The sequence below is a fragment of the Paralichthys olivaceus genome, chromosome 20 (genome assembly GCF_024713975.1).
Source record: "Paralichthys olivaceus isolate ysfri-2021 chromosome 20, ASM2471397v2, whole genome shotgun sequence".
In the NCBI taxonomy this organism is placed as follows: Eukaryota; Metazoa; Chordata; class Actinopteri; order Pleuronectiformes; family Paralichthyidae; genus Paralichthys; species Paralichthys olivaceus.
In genome coordinates, this window is record NC_091112.1 from 5,776,260 (window position 1) to 5,797,403 (window position 21,144).

The following is a 21,144-nucleotide window of genomic DNA, read 5'->3' on the forward strand; positions in this document are numbered from 1 at the left end:
CATTAAGACAGAATGAACGACTTGTTTTGTTTGATCGTGTTTCTCCCAGTGTGTTTGTGTGTGTGTGTTTGTGTGTGTGTGTGTGTGTGTGTGTGTGTGTGTGTGTGAGTGTGTGTGTGTGTGTGTGCATACCTCCCACATTCATAATTATAATTTTATTTATTATTATTAAAATGTTGTGTCTTTGTTCAGTCATTTTTTATTCATTAACTTACATATGTTGCATGTGTAGTTATATTCATTTAGTTTTCATTTTCATGTTGATTTCTTTGATTTGTTAACTTACTGACGTGTGTTTTGAGTGTGAGTGTGAGTGTGTGTGTGTGTGAGTGTGTGTGTGTGTGTGTGTGTATGTGTGTGTGTGCCTCCAATTAATCACGGTCGTTCTCCCCTTCTTTTCTCACTTCAGAAATTGCATTCAAATAATTTAGAGCTTCAGTCTAATTTAAACATTTTCATTATATTTAGTCGTAAAATTAGAGTTAAATTAAATCAGAGAATAAATATATTTTAGTTACTTTTAATCGAATCTATTACAATGATGGATAAATGATTATTGTGTTAGTCCGAGAATAATTCAATGATCATTTAAATGTGATAATAATTTAAACAGAAACATCGAAAATACAGAAAAGGAACATTAATGTTTTTTATTTTTTTTATTTTAAAAAAAACCGAAGAAGAGCCTTTATTCTTACTTGTTTTCCTAAAAACAGAAGAATGCATATCATTATTAGTAAACACACAGTTTATTTTAAATGTATATTCAGATGTGTACAGGCTGTCGATAGTTTTATTGGAGCCAGGGGCTGAAAACCTGGACGAGGAGGAGGCGTCGGGGTCCAATTATAGGAAATAAGGTGCACATGTGAGGATTTTTGTGTTGCAGGTGGGGGGTGGTCTTCGTGTTTCTCAGTTTGAGTGTGTGTGTGTGTGAGTAGAAGTTACAGGAAGATCTGAGTGTGTGTTTTGCTGCTGCTTTGTTGGACGAGCTGGTGACTTGAAGCCCGAAGCTGAAAGTTTGGAGAGGAAACCTTGTGCGTAAAAGTGGAATCCAGGACTGACTTCTTTTTTTTTTTTTTTTGCTTTTCTGTGTTTGGTCATTGAGGTAAAAATGTAAAAAAAAACAACTTATCATTAATATTTTATGTTTCACTTAAATTTTGCAACAAATCGAATGTAATTTCCACTTGAATTTTTATGCCATTTTTCCCAACGATATATATATTTGGAGAGGTTGCGCGTGGAGACGTGTCTGGGCCTGTTTGTAATTCCTTTAAAATTAGAAACAGGCCTAAACAAATCAATAAATACATCGATGGTCCTCATCAGTTTGTTTATTTCTACCAGACACTTTCTAATTGAATTAAACAGGAACGGTGGTCCTGCATGCTTCTCCAAAAAGCTCCTCCCCTCAACAGTGTGTGTAGTGGAGTCTTATAAGAGCCGCTCAACATCCCACGTCCAGCCCATAATCTGATCTGAAAATCCGTAGGTGAGGAGAAGGTTGAACCTCCTTCCATCATTCGTTCAGGGAGGGAGGCGTGTAGACACAGAGACAACCAGGGCGCACGGTGGTTGTGTCGCCTCCACGGCCGAGATTTTCAACCTTTGGAGCCTTTTTGAGAACAACTCTTTTCTTATTTATTTGCAACGATGCAGTTAGAGAACATCCTTCCCAGCGCGAGCATCAATTTACCCAAAACCTTTTACAACCTCTCCTCGTCGGACAGTGTCAACAACAGCCCGAGGCCGTCGTCCCAGCTCGAGTATCAAGACGTCGACCGGACGGAGTCGGAGTCCAGCAGCGCGCCCAAGAAATATCTGAGCGGGGTGGGGAACGGGATGCTGGGCGAGGCGGGGGACACTTTCACTAAATCCGGGCCCGATGGGAGGAAAGGCTCCCCGGTGCTCGAGGACGAGCTGACGAGCGCTCGTCGGTACAACATAGACGAACTTGGCTCTGACAGATACTTCATCTCGTCGTCCCAGGCGAGTACCGACATGGCAAGCCCCTGTTCCCTCTTTCCCTATGCAGGACAGACCGGCTCGGTGTACACGGGGTCCAGCAGCTCCAGGTACCCGGCGTCGCTTCACTACGGATCCGTGCTGCCGCCCACGGGCTTCTCCTCCTCGTCCGTGTGCACCGGCCGGAGCCAGTTTAGCAGCGGAGGGTACCAGTTCAGCCAGGGTCCGGGCTGTTTGTACCCCTCCTATCCCGGGACGGGGACGGGCATCGGCTCCATGTCTCTGCCAGGGTCTGCCGCCGGAGCCAGGGCGCAGGTGTATCTGTGCAACCGGCCTCTGTGGCTGAAATTCCACCGGCACCAGACCGAGATGATCATCACCAAGCAGGGCAGGTAAGCAGATGCGCTGCCGGAGGATTTAAAGGCCTAATTAAAAATAAAAAAACCGATCATGAGGTCTAATATTTTCTTTCTTTCTTTCTTTTCCTTTTTACGCACGCGTAAAAGTTACAAACACGGTCGATATCTTCCATTTACACATTTATTATGCGTTTAAGTGCTTTGAATTTTAAGATTTCGTTTCTGGTAAATTGAAAGTGCACATTTTCTCACAACTTTGGTCATTGCACCGGTACAATTTAATTGTATTTCAAATTGAAACTCTCATAAAACAATATGCCAAATAGAATAATCTCCATCGTTCCTGCTTCATGTAAGAACAGCTGCTAATTATTCCTGTCTCCTTCTTCTTCTTCCAGACGGATGTTTCCATTCCTCAGTTTCAACATCACCGGACTCAACCTCACGGCACATTACAACGTCTTTGTAGAAGTCATTTTGGCTGATCCGAATCACTGGCGCTTTCAGGGAGGAAAGTGGGTCACCTGTGGGAAAGCAGACAACAATATGCAAGGTGAGCTGCAGCATCTCAGTGAAGTATTTAGCGCTGGAGCATTCGTATTTTTGAGTTTATATAAATGCTTCAGAAATATTGATGCAGCAGATGTTGAATTTAGTCAGAAGAGGATATGAAAATCTGGTAGTGAAATGTTGTGGTTGCTTTAATTAATTTCAAAAATAAAGACATTTTTTAAAAATCGCATTCAACTTTTGACAGGTTGGAATTTTAAGGGTTTTATTGCAAAAAATATAATTTAATTTGTAAGTGTCATACAATTAAAATGAACCAACTTAAGTGTGACATTGTTTTTTATAATTCTAAATAAGTAATTTGAATCTCCTGATTTTTTAAAATCTTGATAGAAAAATATAAGGGGGAATTATAAGGGAAATTAATAATTAATATTTTTATTATATCAGGGTAGATGCTTTTTTATCACTTACATCTATTATCTATATTTAAATTACAGGAATGTGTTTTATTTTATTTTCAGCCACTTACACTATATTTTCAAAACCAAGCTGTTTGTCTGTAAATTGTCCAAGAGAATGAGTTAAAAATAATTCTGTAAACAAGCGTCAAAGTGTTTTATTCCATCTTTAGTCAGATGCTGGTTTTTTATCTGTCACCTCACTAACTGTTATTTAAATTTTTTTTAGGTAACAAGATGTATGTTCATCCTGAATCTCCAAACACTGGTGCTCACTGGATGAGGCAAGAAATCTCATTTGGCAAATTGAAGCTGACCAACAATAAAGGAGCCAACAACAACAACACACAGGTTAGATATTGATGTCTGACCTGCTCAAAGTTAAAAAAAAAAAATTCACTTTTATTCATTTTAGTTCATTTTTAAGAAAAATAATATTCATGCAATGGCACTACAATAACTCCTGCCATATCAACAAGTTACCACTTTGATCAAAACTAAGATATGCAGCTGAAGTGTTCCCATGTTTGCCCTTTGCAGATGATAGTCCTGCAGTCGCTTCATAAATACCAACCGCGACTGCACATTGTGGAGGTGACGGAGGACGGCGTGGAGGACATGAGCAACGAGGCCAGGACTCAAACCTTCACTTTCCCAGAGAACCAGTTTATAGCCGTCACTGCTTACCAGAACACAGACGTAAGATTCAGCATTTGGTTTAGAAGAATTCAATAGAAAATAGGTTTGATATTTAGATTCAACAAAAGGAAATGTCTTGAATTTCATGTATTATGTTGATTATTTACAATAATCAAATAGGATTATAACGTGTTCTTTTCTTCTGCTTGTTTGTTTCAGATCACACAGCTGAAGATAGATCACAACCCATTTGCAAAAGGCTTCCGGGACAATTATGACTCGTACGTGTCTTATACTTCAAGCACTTCTTTTTTTTTAATGTATGTCTTAGATGCTGAATTTGCTTTTTCAATATTTTTTTCTTATGCATGTTCATTCTTTCTGTTGGACAGGATGTACACAGCCCCAGAGAGTGACAGGTTGACTCCATCCCCTACAGATTCCCCTCGCTCCACCCAGATTGTGCCTGGGGCCCGCTACGCCATGCAGCCTTTCTTTCAGGACCAGTTTGTCAACAACCTGCCTCAGAACCGCTTCTACACTGGTGAACGGGCCGTTCCCCAAACCAACAGCCTTCTTTCCCCACAGAGTGAGGATGCCAGCGCCGCCGCCTCTGCCCAGCGCTGGTTCGTCCCACCAGTTCAGCAGCCAGGCTCCAACAAGCTGGATCTGTCCTATGACAATGACTATTCCACCAGTAGCCTCCTCTCCTACGGCATAAAGCCCCTGTCCCTTCAGACCTCCCATGCCCTCAGTTACTACCCAGACTCAGCCTTCGCCTCCATGGCTGCTGGTTGGGGCACCAGAAGCACTTACCAGCGCAAGATGACCACGGGCCTGCCCTGGTCCCCTCGTCCGAGCCCCCCGGCCTTCCCTGAGGACCAGCTGGGGGCCACTAAAGACAAGCTGCCGGACGAGAGCGCTCCTCCAGCCTCAACCTGGATCGAGACGTCCCACTCACTGAAATCTGTGGACTCTACTGATTCTGGTGTGTACTCCATGGTGTGCAAGAGGCGCAGGATGTCTCCTGGGGGCTCAAGCACAGAGAACTCCCCCACCATCAAGTGTGAGGACTTGACCACGGAGGACTACAACAAGGACAACCCAAAAGGCATGGGTTATTATGCATTCTACACAAGCCCCTAAGACTATTTATTAAAACTATATAAAATTCTTTTGCTTATTAAGTGCTCTCCATTCCTTGATAATGTCTTTTTTCTCTTTTCTCTAAAGGTGCCAAAGCTTAGTGTTCTCCCCCAAGCAAGCTGCACACGGTTATTTTCCCAGGCCAGCCCCTCTCACATACCTGAACATGCATAGTGATTGTTGTTTTTGAAAAAGCATGTCCCTTATTCATTTATTTTTACAAATATTTTTTTTTCACAAATGTGATACTTTTTTTTTTCCTTGCGTATTTAAGTCATTTTCGTTGTACAGTATTCGTGCACTTTAGAATGTGATGTATCTTGTACAAAGTGTCTTCATGGAGGTGTTATTAAATGGATAATAAAATGTCTTTCTCTGGATGTTTTATTCACATAGTGAGGTGGCAGAGAGTTTACAGCTGTAAATAAAAAAATCGAAAAGTATTTATAAATGTGCGCTAGTTGTAGCAGGAAGTGGAACATTAGGCTTTGACACCTTTAAATGGAAATTGTGCATGTCTTGTTAAGCAGTGTGTGTACCAGAGTAGTGTTGACTTGTAAAGCTACTGTATTTTATGGCTTGTTAAGGAGGCCAGGAATTTGGGCCTCTAAAACGGAAGCCCCTAAGTGGTTGCTGCCATCCAGCTGACACTGCAATGAGCAGAATAAAAAGTAAAACCATGAAACTGAAAAAGGTCTTAAGAAAGGGAGGGGTCGCAAGTAAAGAGCCAGTTCAATATTTTTACTTAGTTTAACACGATGAGGGAGGTTATCAATATTTCTCAGAGGGAGCCATGTGACTTTATGAAGCCATTTCTTTCAATATTACATTAAAATTAACATTTCATAAGCTCTGGCCACTTTAAATATATCCCTCTCAACCAATAAAGTATGTTCGGTGCCATTTCTTGAAAGATATCCACATACAAACACAAGCATGTGTAGGCCAGGAAGTGATGAAGATATGGAATGGCGTAAGGGGGAACATTCATTTCTGTAGCTTTGTGGCAGTTGGTGGACAGAAATTCTCAGAATCCATGTGATTAAAAAAGCTGAGCAATCTTTCAGGCTACAAATACTGTAAGTGTTACAAGGTATAACATAAATTCAAGCACGAGATGTGCATGTCTTGCACGACTCACAACATAGACCCAGTTAGGTGACAAGCGCACAAAAGAACACGGAGCTACTATTCCTTCTGTTGTTGCCATGGCGTTTTCACACATTTTATAATTTACCTAACTACATGTGAGGCACGTGTACTGAGAAAATACCAAAGCAGGGTAAACAGAAGTGATCCGTCATCCATCCAACTAAGGCCGATGTACAGCTCAACACTTCTATTTATTCAGCAGATCTTTGGCCTCTGCGAATGTGGATTAGTGAAGATGAAATCCACAAAAAGAGAAGTCATAAGATTCACACAGAGACTCTACTTGGCTCGTGTTCTCAGCACCTGTTTTTCCTCGGTGAAAATACTTCAAATCCAACCCCCCCCCCCTTCCGTAAGGACCCCAATTTGAATTGATTTACATACTCAAATTCTAATTAATTCTGTTGTCAGACTCCTTGACAAAGTGAGGAGTCTGACTAACTCCAATTAACACCTCCTAACAAGGTAGAGTGCTTGATTGCCCCGGCCTCTCAGGAAGGCTGCAAGAAAAAGGCTCTTCAGGGGATTCGAGCTGAGAGAATAAAAATGTTTGCACTTGCGCGTGTCAGCAAATTGTATTTCAGGGCATCTGATGATGTTTTTATCCAACTCTGTTGTGTTGACCTCTGCTCGGCGGAGCTTGAGAGGTGGGCTGTGTGTTTGCTGAGATTAGAAATGGATGTTGGACAGCGACAGCAGACATATGATGATAATTGATCTTCTGAAAATCAGAAAGAAAACCAGTTGGAATTTTACACACTCATAACCAACTTCTGTTCAATGGAAATACTCGTTGCTGCAGCCCATTACTCTATGTCAGAATCTCCTAAATAACGTTTGAGTCTTCTCATGCCAACAAATATTGGCATTTTGGAATTGTAGGAGTATTTGTAGTACTTCCATGCAATACTGCTAGAGTGGCACTCAGAGGAGCGCATACCTCTGCCAAGGCTCAACAGGCCCCTTAAAGCAGCACCACATTGCACACACGCATAGATATCAGTTCCTTAAATGTGTCAGATCTTCTTTCAACAAGATCTATTCTCTGGGAAAATTGTTAAATTGTTGAAACACTCTCAATTTTTTATTTTATTAGATCTGCCCCATGATCTGGATCTGCACTAAAATGTAATTTGTTCTTTGCTAACCCATAACACATCCTTCCACCAAGTTGAGTGAACTCATTTTTGTGTAATCTCGCTCACAAACAAACATAAAAACCAAACAACTAACAAACGCATCTCTTTCTCTGTCAGAATCCCCGATTTAACTTTTTGAGTCTTTTCATTACAACACATTTTGTGTTTTTAATTTATAGAAGCATTTGGTTCGATTATATTTATTTCACATCTTCCATGTAGAGATGCAGTTTAACTTCCAACAAACACACCAGGTAGGAAGATGGCAGTTGTGTACATTTCTTCTCAAATGCATGTTAGCATTGACCCTGGACAATGACAGAAATCTCAGTCATCCCTTCTGACTGGAATAAAATCTCCTCTTCATGAAATAACATGTACAACATGTTCACCGGAACGAGGACAAGTCTCCAGCACTCTCCGATCATGTATTTGATGGATACTCCACGCCTTTATGACAGATGATTCTTAGGCAACCCAGGAAGAGAAATCCAGCAACAAGTCGATAAATTGTGTCTTTCTCAAGCATTCATGCAAGAAGTACAGCAATCAATAGACACCTCTAGAGCATGCTTCCACAAATTCAGACCATGTTTACTTACGGGAGATATGCGCATTGGGATAAGATCTGAAAAACTGGCTACTGTAATACAACGACTACAAGGACCAACAAGTGGTTTATACAGTTCATAGTATATTAGTAAAACTTCACTGCTCTCTTCCTCCTTCTTGTTGTGTGTCTGTGCCCTTCCCCCAGGCTGATCATTGGTAACCATGTAGAGAGTTCATGTAGGAAAGGCCAAGGAGGCTACGGAGACATTGTACCCAAGGAGGGCTGACATCTAAACACAGATGAAGGCCTGAGGCTGTTTCCTCACCTTCAGTCACACACTATTACTGCTCTCACTGGCTAAATGCAGCCACGGGCAGATGTGTGTCTGGGTCAAGATTTTTTAGACGTCTCTTTTAAAAAAAAAGAAAAGTGTCCAACACACAGGCAAGATGGAGGCAGTGGTGATTATGTTTCCTCTTCACACTGTATTTCCCCTTTTCTGATGTGTTGATATATAAAGTCTTCCCTGGGGACAGTTTGAGTCTCTTACGGCCACTCTGCCGTTTTGTGATGCATTCGCTCCTGATAGTCATTCGCTTTTATTTTGCAAAGGATTTCAGTTTCGGTAGCTTTAGGTTAACGACATCAGTGTCGATAAGTCAGATGTTTGTAATCTTACCGTACTCGTAATCATACACCTGATTAGTCCAACACAATAAAACATGTACTTTCTGGCATGGTGTATCTTGTTGTATGTATTTTGAGCATATGTTTTTTGCATTAATAAGTGGAGGTCAACCATTGACAGTCCTAATGATGCTGACGAGGTCGCTGCTTTTAGCTCACCCCAGGTGTTTACGCTGCATAATGCTTTATTTAGCCTCCTTTAACTGGTTCGTCAGCAATGAGCCGGGGATGGGCCGACTGCTGTATATGGGTGTCATGCTCACAGGCCTGTTGGAGCAAGACCCCGGTGTGAGATGAGTCTCAAGTTAGCAGGGCCACAACAGTTTGGAGAAGGGCGTTGAGTGTTGGCAGAGAGCACCGAGGTGAGAGGATCCAGAGGCGCGGAAGGGGAAGGGGCCTCGTGCTGGTGCCCCCAGACAGTGTGTGCGGTGCGGAGGCAGGGCCCTGACTCACTGGTGCATGGTTAACGCTGAAGAGAGTATCCCGCGGCTAAGCTGCACTTAACAGCACATTGATTTCAAACCCCCGTGTTCCCTCTGGAGGGCAGTGGGTCGTACCTCAACAGGCCGGACCCCTCCCTCTTACTTCCCCCTTTCCCACTCACCCCTTCTGACCACCGCCACCATTTACCATCTCTACAAGCTTCCCCCTCCCACTATCTGCCCACCCCTGCGTCGATTTGGGTACACCATGCTGGTCACTGGCCTCCTCTCCCCCTTCCTCGGAGCGTCCCAGAGGAGTTGAACAGGATTCAGGGGCACTAAGGCTCCCACAAGACCCTGGTCTTGAGAGCGATGTTTGGGGTAGGGCATGCAGAGGCAGCCAGGTGGAAAAGATCTGTGGTCAAAATCAATGCATTGGCACTTTGAGGGAGCACTGCAACAGATTTGGGAATTTCACATTCTCCTCATTCTCTCCTGGTACTGTCAGAAGGCCTCACCACTGGAGAAAAAACAACATCCACTAAATCCTCTGGGAAAAGGGAACTCTCAACTTGGACGGCTTCTGGGACAAAACCCCACAAGTCAATATTCATTTGGTGGCTTGTGTCTAACATGTTAAACTCTCCAATTTGTCGCTTCTTGCTGCTCATGGCTGAATAAAAATCTGCTTTTTTGACTGGATGTCCATTTGACATTAAGAGACAAGTAATCCTACCACAGCAAGTTTAGTGCAATTACTCCGCCACCAATTCCCCTCTCTGAACCTTCGAAAGAGAAAACTTTTTTCTCATCACCACCACACCTTGGAGTCTCTTTATGTGAATCCCAGCACAGGCGGATGCCAGTGTGGTGCTTTTTCCACTTGTCTAACTTCTGACTCATCTCCCAGCTGCATTATGTAGATGCATGTTTAAGGAGCGATACACAGCACACGTCTTTGTGCGCTAATGGGCTCTCAGCATCTTTAAGACTCAGGGTACAATTAAGAGGTGATAGTTTGATCTCCCACCTCGCAGTTCTATTTCTGAGCCGCCGTGTGATTATGCCGGAGGTTGCTAGGGGGGGTGAGGAACAGGCTCTATTTAAAGGAAGACACACCTCTGCAAGAAACAGACTTCTTCTGCAGTTTACACCTGTCTGATTTCTATTCCGACTGTATTGTTTTCTGCTGCAGTTAAGTTTGGGACTTTTGATGATGCATGAATTCACATGATGGAGGGCGATGTCTAAAACTGTGGCATACGTTAGCTTCTTATTGTCCATGAACATTTATGGAACAGAGGTGATGGCTCAAATGGCTTCTTGGCCTGCCTCATTTCAGGTAATTGCTAAAACTCATATTAATCTATAAGGTTCCATCCACCACATATAATTTTAATGGTTTAAAGCTGACTTCATTTGATTAATAACATGTAATTACGTATAAAAGAGGAAGTATTGCTTCTAAAAAAGTGAATTAATTACAGCATGTTGATTTGTTAAAGCCAACTTCCATGAGTGGAGAGAATTGGTTAGTACAGCACTGCCATCTGCTGGTGTAAATTGAACATTGCACAGTGGTCATGGAATTGGGGGTGAGGAGAGATGGTTTTATGGAAGGTTCGAGTTCAGGGGACTTTATTAGTATCTGCAGGTAACTGTGGTGTAGTAACAATAGAGGAAGGGCATCACACCAACACCAGAGACATGACAGACAACAAGCACTTCAAGGGCTAAACTATAGTCAGGACTCTGCAAAACAAAAACAAGAGATACAAGGCAAATCATTAGACTTTCCATGAGCTGTAAGTTGCCAGGACTTATTGAGATAGACAACTGCAGCTGGAACAAAGCTTTTCCTGTAGTGCTTTTATAGTTCACACAAAAATGAAAATTCACTCATTGGAGGGGTGGGTGAAGCGTTTGAGTTTCAAGGGTAAACAGCGTGAAGTGAAGTAACTGGTGACCAGTTCTTCAAACGTATACAAACAACTTAAAAAATAAAATAAAATGCCTTCATACTGCTCCTGTGGTGTCATCCATAATAAAATAAAGTCATCATGGTTTTTCCAATATGGAAGAAGGACCAGCTTCCTGAGGCAGAACAGAAGAAGATGGGTGATGCACCTGTGGTAACAGGATGGTAATTTCAGGTTTGTGCAAATATTCTTTCTTGCTGTTATCTTTATGTGGCTCATAAACCCACATGATATATCGTGAATGAAACAGTAGTGATGATTTCAAAACCAAAGTTTGAGTCAGTGTTTTATTGTATATATACAATAAAACATATAGGAAATCATGTGTGTTCCTTACAAATGATAAGAATGAGGAGAATTGTGTCCCTATAAACAAATTAAGATAGCTTACATTTAGTTTGTTAATTAACTGCCAATTCCTTTGGGAACGGGGCGGATTCAGATCCAGTGTTATTGAATAATAATGGTGAATATATGGTTCATATTTCCATCACAGACTTTATGGGGCTATAATGTATATTCTGTAGCACCATATAATATATGGCAGCATTGATTATTTACACATCTTGGGATTTATCGTGGCATCAATGGGGATCTCTTTTAAACGTTGGTTGAAGCATGTTAAAGATAATTGATCAAACATTTGCTGTTTTATAATTTAAGTTAAATTTACACTGTCTCTGTACTTTAAAATAAATGTCTGCGCACTTTAATGTTTGTTAATGCTTCTGATATGTAGTATTATGATTCTTCTATTTCTTTAAAAAGCACACTGAGTGACCTCTGTGTTCATAAGATAAGATGAGACTAGATACAATAAGAAAAGATAAGATAAAATAGGATAATCCTTTATTGGTCCCACAATGGGGGGCTTTGCAATATCACAGCAGCAAGAGTCAAAAATAACCATCAGTAATAATAAGTAACATGACATACTTAGGTGTAAGGATAATAATACTTCAGTGTAAGGAAACATGGAAAAATTATATATGCAGTGTAAAAAGAAGAAACATATGTGCAGTGTGAGAATATGTACAGTGGATGTATTGCACAGACAGAATGAATGTTGCACAGTTAAGTTTTAATAATAAATGTAATCATAATAAATGTGATCATATTAAATGTGATGATAATAAATGTAATAATAATAAATGAGCCTCATCTTGACTGAAATGTTTCTTTAAAAAAAATCACAACACAAAAGACCCGCTCGGACTTTGAGGCGATGAAGGCACATGTCCCGCCTCCAACACTACGTAGTGTCATTTGATTGGCTGAGAACGCCGGGTACTGAAAGCGTATTGACTCTCCGTCGCTGTCAATCTCTGTGGAGGCGTGTCCTCAGCGCCGGGAAGCAGCCAGTCGCCTCAGCCCGGACAAGTGTCACCGGCCCCGGGGCTCACACACGCTCATCCACCGGTGAAGAAGGAGAAAACAGAGCCGACGGCAGGAAGCGGACGGGCGGCGGGTGAAATGGACGAACCCTCGGAACAAATGAGACCCCTCCTGAGAACAGTAAGTCCCCGCCCAGCACGGCACAACCGCTGGTCCACCGTCACGCTAGCACGGCTCTTTGTCCCTTGTTTGCCGCAAGCAGCCGCTGAAGTGCGAGGGATGCCGGGGAGGCAGAGCCCCGGTGTGGCTGCTATTGTTAGCCGGCTTTCTCCCTCCGACACGTGGCAGGGACACAAAGTTGCGTTCGGGTCTCTTGTTGAAGTCGGTGACGGGGTTGACTCACAGCGTCTGTTCGCTCAGTCCTCAGTCTGCTCGTTAGCTCGGGTGGTTTTTCGAGGAAGTAATAGTTGATGAATTAGCCGCTCGCGAGCCTGTTCCCTGAAGTTTGAAACCCTATTTACCGACGTTGACTTAAACAAACGTTCCCTACAGGGTTCGTCCAAGCACTTAAATACACTTCCAAGTAGTTTGAATACGTCTGTGTGCTATTGATTAACGGGACCGTTACTTGAATGTGTTTTCATCAACAGGTTCAGCCCCTCCACAGTGTGTCCGAGCTGCTCACACGATGAGATCTGCAGACACGTTTACTCACAATAATAAAAAAGTCTCATTTCAATATCAAGTGTTCCCAGAATAGCTCCTCTTCCATGTCTGACATTTGAGGAAAATGCAGCTGATGTGACTGTGAAAGCTGCAGAGGAAACAAGCGCATGAAGGATATGCTGCACAAGTAAATGTGTTTTTTAAGCTTTAAGTTATATTGTGTGAATGCTCTTTCATGAAATACTTGAATTCTAGTTTTGATAAAGTACTAAATAAAAAAAATAAATAGATGCATTTATGTGTTGAACATGGCTCAGAACGCCACCTTGTGTTTCAAATCGTCTTGGACCATTTATTTAAATCATCAACCAAACAAAACAATTTAAAAGCAAAATCTTGAATGAAAAGGAGCAGAGAGAAGAAGAATTATAGATAATGTGCCGCTCTTTCACAAGACGTTAATAAACTAACAAATAACATCAAAAGTAGCTGCAGGCCAACACAGCCCCTCACGTCCCTCTATTAGTTCCTAAGTTACATTTAATTTAATGCCGTTTCCCATCCTCTCCTGTGGTCTCTCACACACATCATTTGAACTGCTGGCTGACACAGCTGCCTGTGTCGGCGGTTCAAACTCCTGTGGACGGCCATGGTCTTGGCTGTGCTGTTTCTGGAGTTGTCGCTCATAGCAGGACCACCTCGATAACACAGGCGAGGCCCCTCAGCTCAAACTCAGAGGTGAAATACGCTTTAAGTAAATGAGAGAGAAAACATTCTCTCAGTACAGGAGCCGTGAGGTGCAGTGACGTCTACCAGACTCTGGTGTGTGAGTCGTTTATGAGAAACCCACTTCCTGTCTGCTGGGTCTGGGTGTTACTTTACAGTCACAGATGGGATGATGGTGAGCATCAAACACTCAGGCGTGTGTACAACCCCAAAAAAGAAACTGGTGGCTGAGCTAAGTTTAAAAAGGCAGACAGACTTTCTGACATCAATGCTGGTGTAAGGTTGTCTACTACTGTGTTTGTATGCCTAGGTATGTGCTGTATGTGTGTGCATGCAACATGTGCATGTGTCAGAGGAAACTCGACCCCACGCTGCTCAATGAAAAGGAGCTGTTGGATGGCTGCCCACCTCAGCCCCAAGCATTGAAGTCAGTGTGACGCAGGACCCTCCAGGCAGTAAGGAAACTGCCTAATGCCAGATTAAGTCTCTGTGCTTATTAATTCTTTATCCATCAAAATGCACGACGTTCGGCTTAAGCTTTGAGTTGAATATTTCATTTTTTTAGAAACAGGAATCTGGTTTTAAAAATAAATGGTTGTTATTTTCAGGTGTTAGCTGGTTGACCAGTGGTGTTGTCACCTGTGTATAAATGTCACTTTGAAAGTGCAACATTGCTGTTTATTTAAGACACAGGACCTTTAGAGAACCAAAAATTACCTCGTGTGTCGGGTAATGTGACTGAGTCGTTGTTCCGATGCCTTTAGGCCACGAAAGGTCATCTCAGGCTGTTTTTAGCATTTAGGAAAGGCTATCTGCATGGTTTTCACTTTACATTTGACTGACGTGTGTTAGTCTTTGTGTTGATTTTAATGAGGAATTCATTTTTACATATTCAACCTGTACTGTGAAGAAGAGGTGTCTGGAAGTTAAAAAGCATGTGTATTTTATTCATAAACCACATTGAATTGTTGTCTAGTAGACCACAACTCATTGGAATGGCTTTAATACAGACTGCCAACAGGATTTCCTGTTGTTGCATTTGGTCCATGTGTCATATTTTCTTGAGTACACTCATACTTTGTGTCACTGATCTATCAGTTATACTATCCGGGCACTACCGCATATGAGCTCTTATCAAATTTGACATGAGGTCATTGCCAACTTTCCAGGAGAAAGAACTTTTGTGCCTCCTGCTGCCCCACTACTGAAAGAGTGCTTGACTCCTGTCTGTGTTGGCCCTCTGACCTAGACTATTATTGGCTAAGCCCTTGCTGCCAGAGTTAGTGAGTGTTTTATGAAGTTTACTTCATCACTGTATGGCACTGCTTTGAATGGATAATTACACAGAATGAGCCTTTGTACCAGTCTGACGGTGCTCTGATCTGTTCAACTATATACTATTATAATAATACGATGAAAAGAATGAATTTCTACGGTACCCAGCTATAGGCTAATTGGTTCACACAACACAGAGCCTGATTGTTACTTTCTGTAGGAATTAAATGTACTTTTAGGAAGTATGATGCGATTAAACAGTACCACGTTTAAACTTTTTTTTTGCAGGAATTAACAAAGGATGTTCCCAACAACAAATTTCCCTGTCGATTAACCAGAAATTTAAAGTGGACAAGTCTGAAAATCTGAAAATAATTATAAAACACACAAAACTGAGCACAGTTTAATGAGGTTCACAGTGTAAACAATACCATTGATTATTCAAGATTAGCAATGCTAGCACCAGCAGGCTCTCGCAGGTTAACGTCCACATGTCTGCTGATTGTGGTCATGCATTCTTCCGGTCGAGTTGTTGCATAGTTTATTCTGACATAGCCTTAAGGGTTAGGGGCCGAGTTTTTTTTGTCAGTCAGTGGTGAAATTATTTCTGGGGTGAGTGCTCCTCGCTTTCATGCCTTGAGTGAAATCAATCCACCAGTTCCAAGTTAACCTGTCTGCTTGGTGAAGATGTCTGGCAGCTGCTGACTCAGGGTGAGTCTGAGAAAGCAACTTAATATGATATAGTCTCTTGCTTTTGTTGAACAAATTTCCAATCCATCATTTGTGTAGTTAGCATGCAAGATCCTTATACTGGTACAGCCCTGGCCCACTTACAAGCTTATTCTCATTTTCTAGACAGAGAATACTGACAAACTGAGCTGGTTTTTCGACATGACATCTGCTCTACCTTCCGCTTTGCTATTTAACATCCAATCACTAGCATGGGGAGAGGGGGATTGTTGTTGATTGCTTAGATTTAAGAGTTGCACAGCACTGTACATGCTGCGGCGCTGCTTGCACCAGAGTAAAATTTGAAGTGTCCGTTTTTATTTGAGGGCATTGCAGAAATTTCAGGGTTTATTTGTATAAGGATGTTTTAAAAATGGAACTGGCCCTGGATATGAGAAAGCTTTTGGTTGCATTTAGTTCAGTCTGATAATAATCTCAGTTATCACAGAACTGTCTGATGTCCAAGCTCGGTGTAAGGTTTTGCCTTTAGATATCACTCTCTCTATTTATTTTGCTCGTTTTATATACCTTGTTAGGAGAAGTACCCTAATTTTAGGTATTGTTTGACCTTTGCCTTTGTGCTTAGTCTAGCTGGAGCTGGACTTGGGTCCCCAGTGTTTTCTTGAATAAAAAAAATACTCTTAATTTACTACTTAGGTTTCAGAAATATGTTCTCTTTGCCCTACTCATGTGACATCTCTTGTTATGGAAAGGGAACAAATGAACCGCAGTAATTACAGCTTGTTGAAAGACGTGTCCAACCTTGAGAATATGGTAACAGTTGTGAATGTCAAAGTGAAAGTCATTTGGATTCTTCATTAATAAAAAGCACTCTGTCCTTCTTCAATTCATTGCACCATCTGAAGAATGCCGAGCCCACACGTGTGCTTGTTTCTATTTTTCTGTGCTGGGGGAGGCTCAACGTTTGTGACCTGAATACCTCGGCGGGCAAGCACTTGTGTGTCCTCCAAATATGTATGCATGTCCTCCCGTGTGGTGCTGTGTATGTGTGTGTTTTTAAGCTCTTGGCCGGGTGAATCAAATATTCATGGTGGCATGGTGGGATTGGCTGCCGAGCAAAGAGCGGGCTGACAGGGAAGAGCAGGGCGCTGTGTGTTCTGAAGCGGCTCGCTCCCCCCCTCTCTCTCTGTATAAAGAGATGAGCAAGAGGAAGAGGTTACAGACGAGTGCGACAGCATCTCTGTTAGTGCTTAGCTCACACACACCTTTTACAAGAGAGACAACCGTCAGAAAGAGGGAAGTGGCTCACGTCCTAGCTGCCATTGCTTTTGCGGATGTTTTAATCTAAATGGACGAACAGAGCGAAGAGGAGACTGTGCTCACGGTAAGTCTGGTCCTGTGTGTGTCTTCATGTTTTCCTAACTGTCGTGGCGTGCAGTTGAACGGGATCCAGTGTCTCTGTGTGTGCTGTTACTGGTGTGATCATTTACTGGAGAGTGGAGTAGTGGTCTGTGCTAATGAATGGGGCAGGTGGTCAGTACATTTGACCAAAAAGGAAAAGAGGTGTGAAAGAGTCCGAAGCTGTTGCCTCATCGGACGTGCTTCTTGAAATGGAAACACATCATCTCCACTCTTGAATTGCCTCAAGGAGCAGGAATGAGAGGAAACCAACAGCGACAGTTATGGCTGCTTGAAGGAGCGGGACAAGGAGAAGAGGAGAGAGATGCGGAGTGTCGGAGACAGGAGGGTGAAAAATAGGTCTGCCAAGGCAGCTGAATTCAAACAAGCTTTTATTGACTGAAGGGGAATTGAATCAAATGCTTGTTGCCTTTCAGTCTAGCTAAAAGCACGCAACACAACAAATGCACAGTGTGCCCACAGTGGGAGCAGCAAGGACGAAGGCAATGTTAAAATCAGGTACACAAATACAGAGGGGGCAGATAGAGGGCATGGTTTCCATCTTTGTGTTTATGTCTGTGCGTGTGTGGGAATATCGATTACCATCAGCGGAGACTATGATGGGTGTCTGTTTGCTTTTCAGTGTTTCTGCCAAGTGAAATATCGTCCCAGTTGTTTTTGCTCAAACATCTTACTACACCTTCAGTTCGGAGGCGTTAGACACAGGAAATAATCTTCTGACTGCTGTCTCAGTATTGCCCTGTTCAAACATGCTGTGACTCCAGGGATGTAAGTAATTGAATTGCTAGCAAGCAAAAGTCAGCAAAATAGAACTGCCTGATAAGATTATATAATTATCTCTGTCTTCAAGCACCTGCTGAGCACCAGCGGATGTCCGTCTCATCCTAAAAAAGACTTTGACCAACATATCCAATGCTTATACTACATATAGTATAGTACGTAGAATGTCAGCAGTCACTGATAATCTCAGTAGTCTCAATTCTTTCTGTTATCTCTACGTTTTGAGACAATTTATTCCTAATAATCATGTAATTAATTTAATCTAGTGGCATAATTTAACATTAATTGAATATTAATGTCAATATTCTCATCTGTGCTGTGTCCTTAATAGTGCATTTGGCAATGTGAGACAGATATTCAGCAATCTGAAGGGACAGGTCCCTCACTATATAACACTTCTGTTACGTCAGTCTCCATTGGAACAGTTCCCAGCAAAGCAAGGAAGTGAGATCAGAGAGAACCAGGCCTGTTGGCTGGTTGGGTGCCAGCTGAAGAGGTGTTTGACTGCTGTGTGGCTAAAGCACTCCCACGCAAACACATTTTACTCAAGTGATACGCACTAACATAGAAATAGAGCCCCACCGATATGGACCTTCGGAATCTGATACTAACATTGGGGAGTAAATAATTTCTAATACCAATATATTGACCAATAAATACTTTAGAATTGGCAGTGATTCACAAGATGACCCTTATGATGAGGGAATGTAATTGAGGCTTGATATTTTATAGCTTAACGTTCATTTTTATAGTTATTGTAAATAACTATAAATAAAAAGAAAACAAATACAACCAAATATATCGAACTTGCACAATTTCTTTCCTATTGTTTATTGTGTTATGTATTGTAGAATCAAACTTTTCTTAACCCAGCAGGATACATTGCTGGACCACAAACGTTTACCTTGACAAATGGTCACAGTTAAGGTGTACATAAATCCAAGACATTCTCAAGCATCGATTTCAAAGGCCATCTTCTCATAACACGACGGCTCAGGATACGTACGTGAACAGAATTTTCCGACAGGACTATCTAACCTCTGAAATACTTGTACAAAGTTCAAAAGTGAGTTCACACAGAGTTTTCCTGTGTGACCTCTCCACAATAGATTAGAGAATGGACCCATGGTAAGCCTTGTGTTTACTCTTAAAAGTCCATGTGAACTGTAAATCCCCGCCCATGCATTAAACCCAACACAACTGATTTGACCACCTAAGCTGCTGTAAAAACCAAAGCAAATCCTGAAATGCAGAAACACTTGCAGTGACGATTGTACTTTTTTACTTTTATCCTTCACAGATGCAGCCAGTATATTGTGGAACATTCTGTATTTTTAATTGATGTGTTCATAGTGTGTTCCCCTTTCATGTTATCTGTGAAGTGCACAATAGGCCTGTATGTTTTTATTGGCAGCTTTATTAATTATTGAGCAAGGCTTTTTCTCAGATGAATGCTCATAGAAATGCTTTTTCATCAACCAAAGGTCAGGCGCTAATTCATTTGCAAAACAGTGTAGAAAACCTACAGCTGCAGCTTCCAATGTATTAGCTGGTGCTCTCACTGTTAAAATACCAAACATGCCGGTGGAACATCAAATCAGCTTTAACTAATTACATTGATAACGGGCCTAAATTTAAGTTGTCTGTCAGTTCCTGCACACCTCTGTGCTGTCAAAGATAGATGTGAAAAAAACCACAGAGTGAGACATCTTAGTGTTTTGCGACATATCACTGTCAGGGATGGCATTCTGGAAACGGGATATAAATAATTGAAGATTAAAGACTCAGTATCGTTAAATTATGACCTTAAGTTGTAAAATTTCTTGTCATAATAAAAAAAAAAAAAAATAATAATTAATAACTATGACAGAAATGATTCTGCAATCAAGAGACCACAAATGTCCATAATCTCGTCCAGGATGACTGAACCCCAATATCCCAACCCCAAAGTGTATGAATAACAGAATGTTAGAAGGTGAATTTAACATCACAGCATGTTAATCACAAAATGTTATTCTGTTAAAAATAAGGGCGAGCTGTATATTACACAATACTTACTTTTGATCATGACTGCTGATCAATTGGTGACAGACGATGGCGCCATTCATCGATCCGACCCCAATCCAAGCAGAGGTTCCTCGACCAGACATTACTCAAGCCTTCTGTTATTCTAACCTCACACCAGAGGTGACGTTCAATCATTTCACATTCTATCTAACACACTCATGCTCAAATCTTTCTCCAAATTTGTTAATGTACCCTTGAGAATATCCAGACTCTTAACCAGATGCAGCCAGAGACACATCTGCCTTCTGTCAACAGCCCTCCATTGATGTATGGTGACTTTTCTCTTTCAGCTTCTGCTCTTCAATCCCTCCCCACTGGCAGTGCCCCTGTGCAGCAACCACAGCTGTGCTTTGTGGGTATAATGGCAGATTGCCTCCCTAGCCTGAGGACTTGGGAGTGACAGACCGGGTTTTTTTATTTTCGGAACGATTTGACAGGTTGAATCATGTGTCCTTAAATTGTACCAAGCAATGCAGGGTTGAGGGCACAACAGAGTTAGTCATGACTACATGATGATGGATGTTTGCATGTAAACAGGTGTTTATACAGTAAAATTCACAGATTTGTGTTGTGGTATTTTAAGGAGCTTAGGAATAAGACGATACTCATGAAGCAGTAATAGTTTCACACCAGCTTTGTGTGCCCTGCTTGTAAACATTGGTTCATGTGATTCTTGGAGACTGCTGAGTATGACTGATGGACCAAAATGTTTTTGCAGGAGATTGTCCGAGTCAGAGGCTTCAACAACAACAGGAAAATGAGGCAGAACACAACACATAAATTCCCCTGCAGAAATCACAGAAAGCTCTCAAATCTTGTTTTCCTTCCATGTATGGAATCCCTTTTTCCTCCTAAAATATTTCTCTTCGTTTTTTTTTCAGTATTTGCATCCATCACACTTTAAAAATAGCAGCAGCACGCCCACTCGCTCGTGGTGAATTCTCTGGACATTAGCATCCTCACATCCAGGCCCTCAGTCTGAAAGCAGTGTTGATTTCCTCTCTTTGACGTGATTGCAGCCAAAATTTGTTGACAGTTTTCTGTGCTCCTCGGCTACAAATGACCACCAGTCCAGTTTAAGTCACCCCTTGATCAGGTTTACTCACCCTCTGTATGCTGCGGGAGGAAGAGCTCCAGTTACCAGTCGGATTAATTTCTCACTGCTCCTCTC

The 21,144-nt window shown here is 41.9% G+C and overlaps 2 protein-coding genes across 16 annotated transcripts in view; both read left to right on the forward strand.

Moving 5' to 3' along the window:
* The first annotated feature begins 982 nt into the window (after window positions 1-982).
* On the forward strand, window positions 983-5,456 carry eomesa (eomesodermin homolog a). 3 transcript variants are annotated; one of them, XM_020102520.2, is made up of 7 exons: window positions 983-1,108; window positions 1,734-2,360; window positions 2,726-2,880; window positions 3,528-3,649; window positions 3,839-3,997; window positions 4,157-4,218; window positions 4,330-5,218. In XM_020102520.2, the coding sequence occupies exons 2-7, from the start codon at window positions 1,846-1,848 to the stop codon at window positions 5,081-5,083; spliced, it is 1,767 nt and encodes a 588-aa protein (XP_019958079.1). In that variant the 5' UTR covers window positions 983-1,108; window positions 1,734-1,845; the 3' UTR covers window positions 5,084-5,218. The 3 variants fall into 3 exon arrangements, with proteins under 3 accessions (XP_019958079.1, XP_019958076.2, XP_019958075.1); XM_020102517.2 differs by lacking the exon at window positions 983-1,108 and having other exon boundaries at window positions 1,449-2,360; window positions 4,330-5,048; window positions 5,171-5,456; XM_020102516.2 differs by lacking the exon at window positions 983-1,108 and having other exon boundaries at window positions 1,510-2,360.
* A 6,889-nt stretch (window positions 5,457-12,345) lies between these two features.
* The window catches only part of LOC109639156 (sodium bicarbonate cotransporter 3-like), a 34,087-nt gene continuing 25,288 nt past the window's right edge, over window positions 12,346-21,144 (forward strand). For 8 of the 13 annotated variants that reach the window (XM_020102466.2, XM_020102467.2, XM_020102468.2 and 5 more), the window contains exon 1: window positions 12,349-12,530. In XM_020102466.2, the coding sequence (XP_019958025.1) occupies window positions 12,489-12,530 (42 nt within the window). In that variant the 5' untranslated portion in view covers window positions 12,349-12,488. Of the gene's footprint in view, window positions 12,531-16,828; window positions 17,092-21,144 lie in introns of those variants that run through there. The other 5 variants (XM_020102465.2, XM_069515950.1, XM_069515953.1 and 2 more) reach the window with 2 other exon arrangements.